This window comes from Stylophora pistillata, chromosome 9 (assembly GCF_964205215.1).
Source record: "Stylophora pistillata chromosome 9, jaStyPist1.2, whole genome shotgun sequence".
NCBI classification, from domain to species: domain Eukaryota; kingdom Metazoa; phylum Cnidaria; class Anthozoa; order Scleractinia; family Pocilloporidae; genus Stylophora; species Stylophora pistillata.
This window is the reverse complement of record NC_142527.1, coordinates 18,168,157-18,185,772: the sequence shown is the minus strand read 5'-3', so window position 1 is coordinate 18,185,772 and position 17,616 is coordinate 18,168,157. Positions and strand designations below refer to the sequence as shown.

The 17,616-nt window shown below is 41.2% G+C and overlaps 2 protein-coding genes across 2 annotated transcripts; both read right to left on the bottom strand.

Annotated features, from left to right (window-relative positions):
- Positions 1 to 9: 9 nt before the first annotated feature.
- LOC111322288 (uncharacterized) lies at positions 10 to 6,128 on the bottom strand. The gene is made up of 6 exons (XM_022925358.2): positions 5,849 to 6,128; positions 3,406 to 3,514; positions 2,659 to 2,703; positions 2,342 to 2,560; positions 1,810 to 1,988; positions 10 to 1,046 (listed from the first exon to the last, which is right to left on the bottom strand). Exons 1-6 carry the CDS (start codon positions 6,005 to 6,007, stop codon positions 879 to 881), a joined length of 879 nt encoding a protein of 292 aa, XP_022781093.2. The 5' UTR covers positions 6,008 to 6,128; the 3' UTR covers positions 10 to 878.
- A 9,740-nt stretch (positions 6,129 to 15,868) lies between these two features.
- LOC148723615 (uncharacterized) lies at positions 15,869 to 17,386 on the bottom strand. The gene is made up of 2 exons (XM_088734466.1): positions 16,845 to 17,386; positions 15,869 to 16,643 (listed from the first exon to the last, which is right to left on the bottom strand). Exons 1-2 carry the CDS (start codon positions 17,384 to 17,386, stop codon positions 15,869 to 15,871), a joined length of 1,317 nt encoding a protein of 438 aa, XP_088590592.1.
- Between the last annotated feature and the right edge of the window lie 230 nt (positions 17,387 to 17,616).

Sequence of the window (17,616 nt, the reverse complement as noted above, 5' to 3'; positions counted from 1 at the left end):
CAAATAATATTTATAATCAAAATATTCAATAGTTATTTCATTTCTACAAATCCATGTCATGCTTCAAATTTCTTGTTTAATCTTACATTTTTAAACCAAAGCAAGAGTAAACTAAAAGTAAGCTTTAACCAGTTATATTAAAAATATGTCATTACAAAAATTATCTACAATATACTAGTACAAAAGATTTCATCCCCACCCTACAGGAGAACATTGATGGGGACTGGCTTAAAAGCCAAGAGGCTACATGTGAAATTTCCAAAGGGAGTAGGAGGTACTTGAGTAGTATGAAACTGTCATCCAAATAGCAATGGATATTCTCAAGAACAATACAATAAGAATCCACAACAATTTCCGTCTATTTGTCACAGCTGCCATTGAAATGAGCACTGGGCAATCACTGACAGTATCGTGTTTTCCCTTTGATAGCATTTGACTGGTCAAAAAATAAATTTTTGCTAGTCCAGTTTCCCTTAGTAGCGATAAGCTAGTTTTGGTAAAATTTTGCTCTGAAGAGTTCTTGATTTTTGTTGATTTTTCTAAATAAATGTATTAAAGAAAGCTGTTTTCCTCAACCACTAGAGACAATTTGCAAGGAAAATTAGTAAACTAGTGCAAATGTGGGTTTAGAGAAAATTCTTAATCTAAGTTAAAGCAGGGCAAGTGGTTTTTCCTGCAGCCAACTCTTAAGTGACCATTCTTTGCCTTAAGAAAAAGTTTCAAAGGTCACTAATTTTTTTCCAGGCTTCTTGTTGTGGATGAATCCTAATTATTCCATCTAAGCTGGCATGACTCTTATTTAGTGGATATGTATGGGAACTAAGAAGAGAGCAAAGTGTTGATCCATGATATGTCCATAATTAATGTCCAGGAAGCAGCTATTTACATTTACAGGTGTCTTTATCAAGGACCTGTTTTCCTCTGCAGTTAGGGGTAGGTCGGAACTTGCATGCGCAACCACACTCTTCAACATTCCATTCATGAAGAGGATTAGGGCACACCTTCTCAGCCTTGTTGCAGACACAGCCACACTTGTCTTTGTCAAACTAAACATTAAAACACGCAGTAATCAACACTGTAGTAACAATAAACAGTCACTATATATGCCCACATCATTGGACCTTAGAATTTAGCTATTTTCCCTAATGGTGGCTTTTTCTTAGTCTCAAAGTTCTATTTTTACAATAGTTGTACCAGTCAGACTGACTGAATTGGAATTAAATAAGGACAATATCTGGAAAGAGGAAACCAGTATTGTAGCAGTTAATTGTGCAAACACACACCTGCCTCTTAGGTTTTCTTAACTCTTTCCCGTAACTTCCCCTGAGCGTTCACCAGATTTAGATGAACTATTTCTCAGAAAGCACGACTCCAAACTGTATTTATATAATCTCATCTAAGCACACACAAATGTCATTAGGGACTTTAAGCAGTCAGGATGGCAACGCCACGCAAGACGTCGATTAAAAAATGAGTTTCTACTTTTAGTTAGAATTTCGAAAATGGCTGGATGTGTTCACCGTCTCATAGGGTGCCAGACCTCAAACTCAACATAACACATAAAAGTAGCGTTGAGTTCCAAATGTAAATTAAAATAACTTGCCGCCACGGTTTAGCTTCACAGACCACGCAAATTTTGGTGATTTCACGTTGTTGTTTTGCAAAGGACGGCTAAGAAATGTACAAAGTTTGAAAACGCACATCCTGGGGTATTGTTCTGCCAATTAGATCTATTGTTTTTCCACGTTCTCGTTGCCGTAGCCGTCATGGTTTGCTTAAAGTCCCTATTATCTCTGACAATGACTATACCTTAAAGGAATGTGGACATTTCACCACTGATTCTTGATATTCAGGCTTGCAATTACAACTACATGAGTTTTCATCCCACTCATGTTTCTTTGGATCACAAGACTCGGCTGTCTTAATACACTCACAGCCACACTTAACATGCTCTTCCATCAATGTAGAACCAAGAACATAAGAAATATCTAAAGGAAAAGATAGCTTGCTTAATGAAATAGAAACTTGATGATAGCCAAACTAATTGAAACAAAATACTGGTTTTCTAAATTTCCTGTCTGAAGGCAAAAATTTTGTTTTGAAAAAGAATAGTGTTAATAATAATAATTGATTAATTATTATTATTAATAATTAATAAATTAATAATTAAAAACATTAGTAAATTAATAATACAAACTGTAGTTTATAAGCTGAGATGACAGAGAGTGAAGAGGGTCAATGGTGGAAATAATTCAATGTATGGATTGCAAATGACAAGGCAAAGTTCATCGTCATATTGGTTGTCAGTTTTTTTTTTTTTAGGAGAGAAATCATTACATACCCCAAGGGTTTCCAGTTGGCATATAGATGGTGTAATGTTCTACTGCTGTCATCTTTTTTTCGCGAGGCTTGCAGGTCACTAGATCCCTTGCTAAGCAGCAACCTGTACAACGATTTAGCAATGCACAAGGAGGAAATATTTGTACCCCAAACTGTGGAACTGGAAGGCTAACCAGGGTTGGTCGAACTTTACAAGCCCACACTGATCCATCAGTATTAACTGTAACCAAAAGAAAGACAAGTAAAATGCATATTAAAAAAAAATAATCTACCAACTAGCTCTTATTTAGTTAGACAACCACCAGACCTAACCCTCACCTGCAGTTGAATGTCTGCCGGGAATACGACCATCAGGAAGGGTTCCTAGAAGTCATTAAATTCAAAATCAATTAATTTTCTTTTACATAAACCATATACATCACTTTTATTTCAGTAAGAACCACAGTTAACCAGGTCAGAAGTAACACTTTAATCGTAGATGTTAAGTGTAGATGCCTTCCCTGTTACTTACAAAAACGATGCGCCATTTAGAATCATTTCCAAATGTAAATGGCCTCACTTCCAAAAATTAGGTTGTCTAAAACTTTTCTTTTTGCTTTCATAATGATAAAGATTCATTTTCAAATTAAAGGCAGTCTGCACTAGGCCTAATTTCAAAACAGAGGATTTGTGCAATCTGAATTAGAGCCTATTCTCTGGCAACTTATGTCTCACGATTTTCTTTCAACACACAATAAGTTAGTAATTCAGAGTGAAAAATTTAGGGTCCAAAATGGTGACAAGCAGGTCACCAAAGAATGGGACTGGAAATTCCATGTTAGCATTTATTAAAGACTTCAAGACTTCAAGGCAACCAGATATAAGGCTAGCCTACCAGTAGGTAAAAATCATGATCCATGTTCATTGACACAGATGTCACAACCTTCCATTTAGCAGCTTCAAAGCTATGAGCTGGTTAACCTTCCAGCTATAACAAGGGCACATGGTACACAAGTTTGCATTTTCCTTTCTCTAAAACTCTGTTCACATGCTTTGACAAGCATTTAAATTTATATTTTCATTTACCATTGCGTGGAATCTTCTTGAAATAATCATAAAATGCCTGTGTTGAGTTGATCTTTCTCAATGCTGGAACATTATAAAATGAGTTGATACCAACAGGTATGATGTCAGCCTAAAAAAAAAGAAAAAAAGAAACTGGTGTCAAAAGCAAATTGACGTTGAAACTTTGATATGGAGAAAATCCAGAGTGACCAGTATCTTATTTTTTCCTTACAACAATATACTGCTGAATTATTCATAACAACCATGAGAATAAATGAAATGATTGCCAACCCAAGAAGCTTCGATCATTATACGACTTCCCCCTGTCAATATCAAAGGATATGTATGAAGAAGAGTAGGAGAAAATGGAGACTAAGGTGAGCATGTGAAGGGCTATTAAATGCATTGGATACATAGTAGCTTTGTACAGTAGACTCTAGTGTTAAGTTTTAGCTCATGCTAAGGGTAATTGGGGTCATGCCATCAAGAGTTTGGTAAAAGCTGGGAAAGGTTTGAAAAGCAACAATCAGCGACGAAACTGTTGACAAATTGCCACTTTCTATCCCCTCAAACTTCATTTTTATCACTTTTGCCTTGCTAGCTTTACATTTTTAACCCCCTCCCTCCTCTTATCTATGAGAAATTTATGTCTCTTTCCCGTGGGAAATTTTTCATTTATCATTAATCATTCTTTTTTTTTTCCCAGCCCATCAAATCGTTGTACATTAAAGTATTGGTTTTCGTTGTTTTGACAATAGGGAGGAGGTAGGAATGAGAACACGCCCTGACCACTCGACTTAAGAAATGAAAAATGCCTCAACTGATAGGTCATTTCCGAGTTGCATTTGGCCTCCTTTTTTAAAAACGAGGGCTGTTGTTCAACCATTCTTGTGAAAATGAGTTTAATTTGCATGTGAATGAAAACTTATTATCGTAGGAAAGGAAGCACCAGGACTCGCTTTGAAAAAGAGCTAGGGTAAAGGTAATTCGGAATTGAGTTCTTTAGAAACTTAGGTCATCCTCGGTGAAAAAAATTTCAGGCCTGTACGGGATTCGAACCACTGACCTCTGCGATACTAGTGCAGCGCTCTACCAATTGAGCTAACAAGCCAACTGGGAGCAGGCCATCAAATTAATTCGATATAAACCCGTAGATGATAAATCGAACAACAACAAACATATGAAACATATGAGTGAACTGCGGTTATGAGACGTATATAAGAACGATCCTTCGCAGTAAAGCACTATTTGAGCAATAGTGGAAATCAGACCTGAAAAAAATTTCAGGCCTGTACGGGATTCGAACCACTGACCTCTGCGATACTAGTGCAGCGCTCTACCAATTGAGCTAACAAGCCAACTGGGAGCAGGCCATCAAATTAATTCGATATAAACCCGTAGATGATAAATCAAACAACAACAAACATATGAAACATATGTGTGAACTGCGGTTATGAGACGTATATGAGAACGATCCTTCGCAGTAAAGCACTATTTGAGCAATAGTGGAAATCAGACCTGAAAAAAATTTCAGGCCTGTACGGGATTCGAACCACTGACCTCTGCGATACTAGTGCAGCGCTCTACCAATTGAGCTAACAAGCCAACTGGGAGCAGGCCATCAAATTAATTCGATATAAACCCGTAGATGATAAATCAAACAACAACAAACATATGAAACATATGTGTGAACTGCGAATCCCGTACAGGCCTGAAATTTTTTTTTTTTTTTTTTTTTTTCAGGTCTGATTTCCACTATTGCTCAAATAGTGCTTTACTGCGAAGGATCGTTCTTATATATGAGGTTTTCTTTGTTTCATGAGGTATTGTTTTGCTGTACGCTATTGTAATGTTTTGTTAATTGTCTTTTTTTACGTCACTCATGAGCTTCACAGGTTTTTACACCGAGGATGAGCCAGAAACTTCAGTCATCTGCCACTAGGATCTTCAAGGTGGAATCTCATTAAAAAAAAAAAAAAAAAAAAAAAGAATTTGGAAAACATGCGATGGAAAAATCGTTTCTTAGGGGTGGTTTTTCTCTAGAAGAGCATCCTTCCTGCCAAAATAGGTTGCTAGCAATTACAAGGTTAGCAGATTACACTTCGTCATCGATCGATTTATCGTCGAAATATGCCTAAAATTGTCACACATTCTAAAGAGTCACATGTGATGAAAGTCATTTCAAAATTGTAGCACAACATGGGTACAGAAAAAGCGTCCGACTGCTAAATTCAATGACCCATCTTCTCATCACGAAGTCCATACTTGAGGCTCGAAGGCCGTGGGTTCTCAATCTGTCATCACTTTGGCCTACGCAATTAAACTACCGAAAGCGTAAAACGAAACTCGCCATTTTCACTGTAAACCGGGTTGATAAACATCGATTTACGCAATACTGTTTAAACTCTGACTCCAATTGTCATGAAATTGCAAAATAAACTTTACAACTTTTCAAAGGGCTAACCTTTGGGGTCGGAGTAGTCGTACGGACAGCCTTTGTTGTTACTGGGGCAGGCGGCGGTCTCCTTCTTCTGTAGCGGCTGAGAATTCGCCTTAAACGACCTCGTCTCCCTTCACAGAAAATTACAGCCACCAAAAGCACCCAGATTAGCGTGGTTCTCATGATTCTTCTTAGTAACTGTTCTCTTTAGGAACCTTCTGTTGAGGATCTTCTCGTTAACTGCCACTCACTACTCGAAAGCACTTCGATGCCGTTCGGAATATGAGACAGGTTACTAATAAAGTGTTTTGAAGCTGGCGGGGTTGAATTACCGGAAATACGTCACGTAAACGTGTGGCCTTACCCTAACTTATTTCCCAGCAGGCACTCCCAGAGAAGTTGACTATCGCTGTGACATTACGTGCTTGTGACCTATGCTCGGATTCTAGCAAAGACTGATTTCGTAATCAATGGCAAATTAATTTGGCAAATGACATCTACCCTTGGGACAAGTGATCCTTCATGGACCCCTCTCGAAATTACCGGAAAGTTACGCATTTGTGAAAGAATTTTTTTGACATCCAACGGAAAAGATTGCCCTCTGATGGTCTCCAATAAATTAATTGTGGTTATAGTGATTCAGAGAAGAGGAAGCCGTCATGCTTTCACAGGGCGAAAAAAAGGACGCGTTCTATTAGAAAACTTACACTTTCTATTATTACTGATGACAAAGAGCTCTTCATGTCTTCTTTTTTTCACCTAGCGGAAAAAAAAGAAACTTCCGGATAAATTAGCTCAGCTTTTTTAATTATAGGCATTTTATTTTTAGGGTTGAACATTCTTTATCACTGAATGTTTGTTGTATAGTTGGGTGATTTCAAGAAATCATAATGATGAAACAAAATTCTAATTACTGGCGATGTAACACTCACGTTCGCTGTTGCTATTACATTGTCTAAAAAATGATGACCACAGGGAGTCGCGGGATTTTTTCTTCCTACCTCTTTCCCAAGAACAGAAGAGGCTTTGATTCCCTCTCCTCCTCCCCACCCCCCCACCCCCCCCCCCCACACACACACACACACACACACACACACACACACACACACACACACACACACACACACACACACACACACACACACACCGCTTTACCCAATTAAATGTATTCCTTACAATTCAAGCTTGACCAGACTCAAACTTCTCTGCTAATCCAGGGGGCTCCTGGCTGACCTCTATATCTGGGATATAAGGGACTTTGTTTGCTATTTTGTTGCGGCTTTGTAGTGGCAGTCTACCCCAGATCCTCTCGAGTCTAGATCAGTTGATACCAATTCTTCGCGGTCATATTTGTTGAATCGGTCCCAGCCTACTTCATAGCTCTGTCAAAATGGCGTCTGGAACAGTTGATCGTGAAATGGAGCAGTTTATCCTGGCCGAGAAGGAGAAAGTCAGATTTCAGAGTCTGGTTCGCTCTTTAACTGATGAATGTTGGGAAAAATGTGTGGAAAAGGTTGGGTCAAAGCTTGATTCCAAGACTGAGACTTGCCTTGTGAACTGCGTGGAGAGATTTTTGGACACCTCAAACTTTGTAGCCAATCGTCTGAGCCAGATGGGCGAAAGTTAGACAACGATAACCTTTCTTTAATCTTTGTTTGATAAGAATACGATGCTGAATGAGGAAAGTTAACGAGTTCTGCTTTTGAAAGTCTCTGTCGCGGTTTGAATTTCTGTTTTGTACTGGCCTTTAATTCATCGGTGAAGAAAAGTGAATGTTCCTCATATTCAAGCATGGATTGGATGAAGAAATCGGAACCTTTGCCTTACAGTTACAATACCCACCATGAATTAGGGCACTTTGCTATTAAAGTAGAATAATGTAGAAAATAGGCCCAATAATAAAATTTCCTATGAATTTCGTGAAGACGTCCTAGCTAGTTCTTAACTGCAAGTGCGCAAATGGTTATTTCACGACCAGGGCTCAGGGCTTCTTCGAGTTCCTTTTGGCTTGGTCACCTGGGCTGGCCTCTCTTAGGCTGAGCTTAGCTCACAGTCAGTGGAAATGACCTAAAGCAGAGGCAAGGCGAGAGTCGTTTCTTTTTCTTCTTCTGGTCATCCTCACGTCTTTCTCCTACTAGTCCCCAGAAACGGCAAGATTTCCGAATAACTTCCTACTTCATCATGCACATACAGTACTTGGATAAAAGTTGCGAAACAGAAGGCTCCCTTTAGGACAACGTGTTTGTTTTAGAACGGAATGTGTTTATATACATATCTTGCCCCAGAACTGACGGCTTGTAAGTTGCAGGGTTCCAAGCCAATTTTTTCTTTAAAACATTTTGATCTTTTCATAAGCTGATTAGATAGGATATATATTTTTCTCTATGAACACTTGACTTGATCGCCATGTTAACCATTTTACCATCTTAACCATGTTAACCATTTTGGGAAGATTGATTGGTCTGATTTTTCAGCTGGATGAAGGGGATGAAATATTTAATTAATGAGCAGTAGATAAAAGATGTTCAACTTGTGTCTCACATTGACACATCAATTTGATCATTGAGGCATCAGTGTGATCACTGATGCATCAAGCAGATCATTGACCCATCAAGTAGATCAGAGAGGAAGAAGAAGAGGTGACAAATGGGTGTATCAAACTTTCTATCCAATCTGGAAATCAAGTTGGCATTTGAGAAGAGTCTTGGTGTCTAGTTTCAAAATTATGTTAAGTCATTCTTGAAGTCTCACTTTTCTGTCGAAGATTTCAAACTTTGGACTTTGTTCTTATAACCAAGTATCTGAGCCTAGCGATAACTTGAGTAGCTTAGATATTTTGCTGCGAATTACAGAAGATTGTGAATTGAAAATAGACAAGTGTGATGTAGCTGATGATCTACAAAGCAAATACAAAAGAGAGTATGGTAACTGTAACACAGCACTTGCTTGTGATTATGTGTAATATAGTATCTTGCAATCATTTGAGTGGGTGAGTCTTAGTCTTGCATTATCTACCAGGCCAAGAGTTTCAGTAGCTTGCAAGTCTTTTATTTAACCATTTCCCACTGTGAAAGTAAAGGTAAAGAACCAACCAATCCACATCCAATGTGCAAGGTAATCAACAAAGGTGAAATTTTGTCACCATCAACATACACTGACAGAAAATTGAAGCGATGACTGTTAATGCCTCTCACATAACCATTTATAACTTGCAAGTGGGATGAATTTTAGCCACCAGGAAAGGAGGTTTACCAAGAAAAAAATTAGAAGTTTTTCAAGAACCCTCTAAGATTTGCCATCTTGCCTTGCTCCCGATGTATGGTTTTGTAGTTCGTGGTAGTAGTGCCCAGTAAGTGTTTGGAAGGCACACGTTTGAATGAGCGTAAAGCAATAGGTTACTCGTCAAATTATTGGTATGACTGAACTAATCATGGACAAAGGCTGATAGTTTCTGAAGAAACTGTTTGGGGCTGCATCGGTGGGGGTTACAAAATAATTTGAATATATCAACAAAGTTGAAATGGTAAATTGGCCACCGTTACGATTATAAAAGCTGACGTTTCGAAACGTCAGCTTTTATAATCGTAACGGTGGCCAATTTACCATTCAACTTTATTGATATATTCTAATCATGGACAACGTACAGGGCATTAATTTTGTGAATCCGCACATGGTTCAATGTATTTAGTACCTTCCCTAAGGTAAAGAATAAATCCGGCATGTAAACATGAGGTGCCATAATCGGGATCTCATTTTGCACCCTAATTTATCTCATCTATACCAACTCCCTGACCTACACCCAGTTACATCAGCAAGAAAGAACCTTGCAAATGGCATTGCCATATTACTGAGAAGCCAATTGCCCACAATGTAAAAAGTAAGAGTTTGAGTGAGTGTCATAAATATAAATGAATAAAGTGTGAAGGTGTAGTCTGATCGTCCTTGTGAGTGTAGTCCTGAGAAGGACTGTTGTCGGTGGTAGTGACTGACGTTTCGACAACCTGTGCGGAAGTCACCATCAGAGTCAAGTGAATGATTGTTGTCAGTAGAATGTTCTTATTCCAGTTCGTTTGAAATGATCGGTTGGTTTTGCCGTGATGTTATTGGCTGTAAGACTCAAGTGACGTAAGTCGGTCGTGATTGGTCTGTTTCGATCTGTCGGTAAAGCTAGGTCGTTCTTTTTCGGTCGTTTGTGATGTTTATGTCTGAATGAGTCGTTTGTATGGAGCGGGTAGTGGTTAACATTTGTCTAGGGGAGTCTGTTCTAAGTTAGTAAACCAGCTTTCCAGAGTCAGTCGTTGAAAATAGTCAGTGCTGCAGGTTAGGTATTGCGCAGAGTCCCAGTCAATGTTGTGGTTGGTAAGTCGATGGTGTTCAGCAATGTGATTGCTGACATCACCTTTCCTCGTCGCCCGTCTGTGTTCAGTCAGTCTTGTTGTGAGGTTTCTGCCAGTCTCACCGATGTAGGAGGCTTGGCAGTCGGAACAATTGATCTTATAAATCGTTCCCTGTCTGTTCCTCGGTTCGTCTTTGTCTTTAACGTTGGTTAGTAACTGACGTAGTGTGATTTAACTGAGTGGTTGTGAAGGTGAAACGTGAGAGTGAATGGAATGCGGTCGGAATCTTCCTTATGCTTATTCAGAGTCAATGTGCCAGTTTTTCGGTAAACGTGGTTACCCTGTTTCTGTCGTTCAAGCGGGTTACCACCGCGCTCAACATATTGATCGACATTCAGCACTACAAACGTCGCATAAGGAAGATTCCGACCGCATTTCATTCACTCTCACGTTTCACCCTCACAACCGGGTAGTCTGGAAAAGCTGGAATCCGGAATTCCGCCGGAATATTTCAACGTCTGTTTTTTTTAATTCAAAACAACTCCGATGATTTTCCGAAGAGTGTACGAGCTCCGAATATACTCCGATGATTAACCGAAAACTATCCGAGGGTCTCCGAAGTTACCCGGAGATCCTCGAGGAACCATCGAACCCCCGGCTTCATTTGTTTTTTATCGACTTTTTTTATTTCATCTTTTGTTTATTTTTAATTATTAACTTATCCATTTTTTAACGGCCGTGAAACTAAATAATAAACAGCAAATCATTCGTCAAATTATAGGTTAACATGGTCGAGATCTCGATTATTCATGAAAAGGGTACAAAGGAAATATAGCAATGCCTTAGTCAGTCTGCCATTTATCTAATTTAAATTCCGAGAAAGCACTGCTTAACGAAAGTGATAAGCTGTTCCGTTAGAGACAGGCCTCCCTCAGTTCTCCTCAACAGACCTTGCAAGTGGCCTGTAGGGAAACAGGGACGACGTGTGCACAGACATGCTGTGTTAATATGGTAGTATCTTCTTTGTGCTCTTCCTAACTTCCAACATTTTGTGCCATCTAAGTACAGATTTGGATACCAGTCCACCTCTAAACGTCCAATGACTGCCATGCTATCAACAGGTTTAGAGTCTTTTTGAAAGCTTCCTTTACATCCGTTACATTTTGAGATGTTTCCTTTTAGCTTCATTTAAAAGAAAGGATAAGAAGATTCAGGAGTGCTGGGTTTCGGCGGTAAAGGAAAACCTTGGGGCACGGATGGTTGGAGTGGACGCATACCGCTAAACGAATGCTGCTGCGACGAAGACATCGCCAGCGACAGCCTTTGGCTGAACATAGATGTAGTAAATGACTGTGGTAACGGCCCTGGGTATCCAAAAGAATGATTTTGACCAGCCTCCCCCCCCCTCCCATTGCTGTGGCCACGTGAGACGCCTTGCTGGTCAGGGCAAAAGTCTGATGCTGTGGCTGTAGATCTGATATTTTTATTCATAATTCAAGTTATTAATTCAAGCTTAACTCAAAAAAATAGTTTCGCGATCAATTTTTAGACAATGACATCACTAATGTATTTTACTGGATGTCAAGTCTTCACAAGGCCTGCGTTTTCGATCTTTCTTTGTTCTTCGGACGAGGAAAAAGGAGTGGGATATCAGGGTGGTTAATTGTCCAACCGGAAACAAACTGATTTTAATTTACCCAATATCCATGCCCTTTTCAAAAATCCGTGTAACTAACATAGAAATAGATTCTTCAGCGTTTTCTTAATTCCTCATAGGTGTTCAACCATGTTCATGGGGGTTCGATTGTTCCTCAGGCCGGATCCTCGAGTAACTTCGGAGTATATGCACAGCTCGTGCACCACTCGGAAAATCTTCGGAGTTGTTTTAAATTAAAAACAGGCCTTGAAAAATTCAGGGATCTTCGGGTAACTTCGAAAACCTTCAGATAATCTTTGGTTAATCTTCGAGTATATTGGAGCTCTTACGCTCTTCGGAAAGGTAAGCTGGAAAACCTGCAAGGTCTGTTGAGGAGGAATGAGGGAGGCCTGTCTCTAACGGAAGAGCTTATCGCTTTCGTTAAGCAGTGCTTTCCCGGAATTGAAATTGTGTAAATGGCAGACTGACTAAGGCATTGCTATATTTTCTTTGTACCCTTTTAATCGAGATCTCGACCACGTTAACCTGTAATTTGACGAATGATTTGCTGTTTATTATTTAGTTTCACGGCCGTTAAAAAATAGATAAGTTAATAATTAAAAACAAACAAAACATGAAATAAAAAAAGTCGATAAAAAACAAATGAAGCCGAGGGTTCGATGGTTCCTAGAGGATCTCCGGGTAACTTCGGAGACTCTCGGATAGTTTTCGGTTAATCATCGGAGTATATTCGGAGCTCGTACACTCTTCGGAAAGTCATCGGAGTCGTTTTGAATTAAAAAAAAACAGACGTTGAAATATTCCGGCGGAATTCCAGCGGAATTCCAGATTCTGGCTTTTCCAGACTACCCTCACAACCACTCATTTAAATCCATCATTCTTAAAAACTTTAAATTACTTCAAAACGATCCAGAGACAAGCACTATCTTTTCACAACCTCCGCTCGTTTCATTCAAACGCGACAAAAACATAGGCAATTTTTTGGTCAGAAGTTCTTTTCAGACTAATGACCAACCAGGCACTTTTAAATGTGCTCGTGCACGATGCAAAACGTGTCCTTTCATTCATAACACTGATAAAATATCGGGACTTAAACGATCCATTAAGATCACTGTTCACTTCACGTGCACCTCCGCCAATGTAATCTATTGCATAACTTGCACTTAATGCAAAAAGATATACATCGGCGAAACAGGCAGAAGACTAGGTGACCGATTCCGAGAATTAACACCTTCGAGACGTGGAAAGGAATGACAAGGACACATCGAAACCAGTCGCTGGGCATTTTAATTTACCTAATCATTCTAAGTGTAACGTTCTGGAGTTCGCTTATACAGTTCGCTTACAGTTCGCTTACAGTTCGCTTACAGTTCGCTTACAGCTCGCTTACTTGTTCGTTATCCTACTTTGTCTCACACCCCGTTCTTACTTTACAGTGCATAATAAATACTCGAGTAAATGTCTCCTGGGGCCTTGGGCGTGGTCTTGGAAGCCTGGACACTACACCTCCCCCCTTTTCTTTAGTGAGGCTTGAAGTCTCTGTAAATTGTTTCCCACGTGGACGTTCTGGCTCGTACTGATCTCCGGGATTCCGATGGCGCGATTGTCGGTCCCCTGTGCGTCTCTTGCATGACTATATTTCCTTCTCCAGGGAGCTCCCCTACTTCAATATGGCGGTTCGTTGGTCGCCTGTTCATCGGTTGTTGTTCTTTGTCCCAATCCAAATCGTCGCGCTCCTCCTTTCCAGCATACTTGAGTACCTTACAGTGGGAAGAATTGCGGGATTTGACTTCCTTTCCTCTTTTCACAGTGATCATGCTCCCTTTTATTCCAACGACTGCATATGGTCGTGGATCATAGGGCGGGGTCAACGTGTTACCCCTATTCAGTTTCAAAAGGACACGGTCACCAATTTTGATCGAGCTTTGTGATGTGTGTCTGCGCTCATCAGCATAAGCTTTCATTTGCTTCTTCTTTCTCTGGTCTCTTTCACGGATTAGTTCATGGCGTTGTTCTTCCTGGGGAACGACCCTTTCTGGCAGTTTCCTTCTTATCTCTCTCCCGAACATAAGCTTGTCGGGACTTTCTCTCGTCACAGGATGGGGTGTGGCACGATAGTTGCCAACCGTCCTTTGGATCTCTTGTTTAAATGCTTTCCCCTCAATCTTGGCAACCCTCGCGCTCTTTTTGACAGTCTGGATGAATCGTTCGACGTTACCATTTGCCTCCGCCCATCCGGGTGTGACTTTCCTGTGCCTGAACCCTTGTTCTTGGGCATATTTTGCAAATTTGGACCCATTAAATGGGGGGCCGTTATCTGTCTTCACCTCTTCTGGAATTCCATAAGTAGTGAAAACACGTGTGAGCTGGGGAAGTACAGCCTCTACAGAGGTACTTGTGACAAATTCTACGACAGGATACCTTGAATACTGGTCCCAGAACACTAAAGCCATGTCCATATTTGGAAAAGGTCCCGCAAAATCCACACTGATCTTCTTCCACGGACCTGTTGGTAGCTCCGACATTTGGAGTGGCTCTCTGGTGTGGCAAGGGATGGTAGCTTGACAAGCTAGGCAATTCCCAACGTGCTTTTCGACCATCTTACGATTCCGGGAAACCAAACGTGGGCACGAAGCAGTTGTTTCGTACGAACGATGCCCTGGTGACCCTCATGAGCAATTTTCACCATAGTTTCTCTGAATTCTCGAGGGACTATGATTCTTTCACCCCGAAGGACAAGACCGTCAGCCACAGCTAATTCATCGTAAATATTGAAGTACGCTTTCATGTCTTGGTTCCAGTGGTCGATCTTTCTCTCCCGTATACAGTTGATTAACCTTTTTAGTTCCTCGTCGTTTTCCGTTGCCTTTACCAGGTCCTCTTTGCTGATAGCCCGGGGAATGTCCCTTGGGACCACGAAATTCACGTACTGCTTGACATCGTTGGTAGTGCCTAGTTCCCTTCTAGTGCAGGTTTCACGAGGCAGCGGGTGCCTAGATGTATAATCGGAGATATTCGTCTTTCCGGGCCTATATTCGACCTTGAACTCATAATCAAGCATTCGTACCATTATTCTTTGCAGCCGTATTGACGTCTGATGCCTAGGGTTGTTCAGGATGACTTCGAGCGGTTTGTGATCGGTGACTATTTTGAACGGCAAGCCATACATGAATACATGAAATTTCCTGCACGCAAAATCTGCCGTAAGCATCTCTAGCTCGATTTGGGAATAGTTCCGTTCCGCATCTGAGAGGGCCCTGCTAGCGTATTGCACCACCCTCCAGCCTTTGTCACTCGACTCACGTTGGACTAAGGTCGCTGAGATTCCTAACGGACAGCCATCCACATGAACTTCATGCTCTGCAGCGGGGTCAAAATAGACCAAGACTGTGTCTGAGCTAAGGCCTTCTTTCAAACTCTCGAACGCTTCCTGATGATTTCTCGTCCAAGCAAAAACGTTGGCTTTGAGTAAACCTCTCAGAAGGTCGGTTTGAGGAGCATACTTTTCCATAAATCTCGCGTTGTATTGCACTGTACATAGGAATGAGTTCAGTTACTTCGCGTTGCGAGGAGGCTCGGCCGCCTTGATAGCCTCAACCTTTCGCGGGTCAGGGGATGCTCCATCTTTAGAAAACTTCATCCCGTAATACACACAACTTTGCTTATTGAATTCACACTTTCCCTTGTGGGATCTTCTTTTCTCTAGCCTTCTTGAATAATTTGTCTAGATTCCGATCATGTTCCTGTTGTGTTTTTCCGTACACAAGAATGTCGTCACTGATGTTGAGGCATCCAGGTATGTCTCGGGTGATCTCCTTGCTCACGGTGTCTTGAAAGATTTCACCCGCGGATCTCGTGCCAAAATTTAGCCTTTTGTATCTGTACAACCCGATGTGCGTTGAGAATGCGGTGATGTCCCGACTGTTCTCTTGCAGTTCCAGTTGATGATAGCCATGATTCATATGCAAGTGTGAGAAAACAGTTGCTCCATTGAGCTCATGTGTGATATCCTCGAGAGTAGGCATAATAGTATGGGTTCGCGGAATGGCTTTATTGGCCTCTCTCATATCCACCCACGTTCAGTCGAATTTCATTCGCCGTTCTCTTGGGTATAATCACGACTGGGGATACCCAACTGGTAGGCTCTTCGACCTTCTCGATTACATCATCCCTTATAAATCTCTCCAGCTCCGCCTCCAGTTTTGGCCTTACGCTGAACGGGATCCTCCTGTGAGGTTGAGCAACTGGTGTTACTGTACGGTCAACCTGTAGATCTACCTGCACTCCTTCCATTTTCCCGATCCCCAGGAACAGGTCTGCGTATTCCTCAAGTATGCTTGTGATCATTTCAGAATCAGTTCGTATTGCATTCGTAATTTCCACCAGGCCAAGACTTTCGACAGTCTGAATTCCTATCAAGGGTTCCGTGTTGGTGTTACCTTTAATGACGTGGAACGTTGCCGGGATGATTCTCGTGTTTGACTCTACGACTGCATCGAATTTGCCCATAACTGTTAATGGCCTGGACGGGTTTTCATTCGTTTGGTACGAGCGCAAAACACTTGTCGACTTCTCCAATTTGATCTTATTTGCCAGTAGCTGCTGAAAGGTGCATTCATCCATCACGTTAACCGACGCTCCCGTGTCGATCAGCACTTTGCCTTCGTGGTTTTCGATTTTTATACTTCTTGCTGGCCTGGGTTTTGTGTTACTTTCGACAGCCCCAACTTCTTCGATCCCACAAAGGGATTCCGCGTCACTTCTATCTGATTGCACCTCCTGACGGACTGTCTTTATGACACTCTTATTTACTTTCCTTTTACTCCTACAGCATTTGGCAAAATGATTCAGCTTCCCGCATGTGGTGCATTTCTTTCCCCATGCCGGGCATTTCTCCTTTCCTCCCGCGTGTGGAAATGCGCCTCCACAAAAGTAACATTCTTTGTTGATACCAGTCGGGCTCTTTTGCCTTCCTAAAAAGACTCTCTTCAACTCTTCCTCGGTATTGTTCCTTCGACTTTGTTACTCCATTTCCATTCTCTTCGCTTGTTTATCCGATAATTCCTGTGCTCTAGCGTAATTGTAACGCCTCCTGAAGCAAGTGCGGCTTACTGAGAAGCGCCGTCTAACTCTCTTCGATTTTCCCTTTTCAATTAGCTGCATTTGTATTTCATCTTCACGCCAACCCTCTGGAAATTCACACGGAGCCGCTGCTTGCTTTAAACGCGTGGTGTAATCATCGTACGACTCCTCTTCCTCTTGGGCTAACTGCCGAAATTGGTATATGCTAAAAAGATGATGTCTTTTAGGCTCAAAATACTCTAGAAGTTTCTCTCCTGCGGTTTCGAAGTCTTCTCCCGTATCCTCTAGTGTGTCGAAGATGTCCTGTACTTTGGGACCAACACAGTGTAGGAGTAGTGCTCGTTTTCTCGCTTTGTCCTTTATATTCATCGCTGCAGCGTATACTTTGAATCTTTCGAGATATTTCCTGAATCGAGTGCCGACCGATGTCGGATCTAAGTCCGGGTCAAACGGTCCGAAGTTGAGATTTGTATCATATGCGGCCATTCACAGAGATTTCTCGATTGAAACAATTCGATCGAACACCTATGAGATGATCTTCGTCGCCAATGTAACGTTCTGGAGTTCGCTTATACAGTTCGCTTACAGTTCGCTTACAGTTCGCTTACAGTTCGCTTACAGTTCGCTTACAGTTCGCTTACAGCTCGCTTAGTTGTTCGTTATCCCACTTTGTCTCACACCCCGTTCTCACTTTACAGTGCATAATAAATACTCGA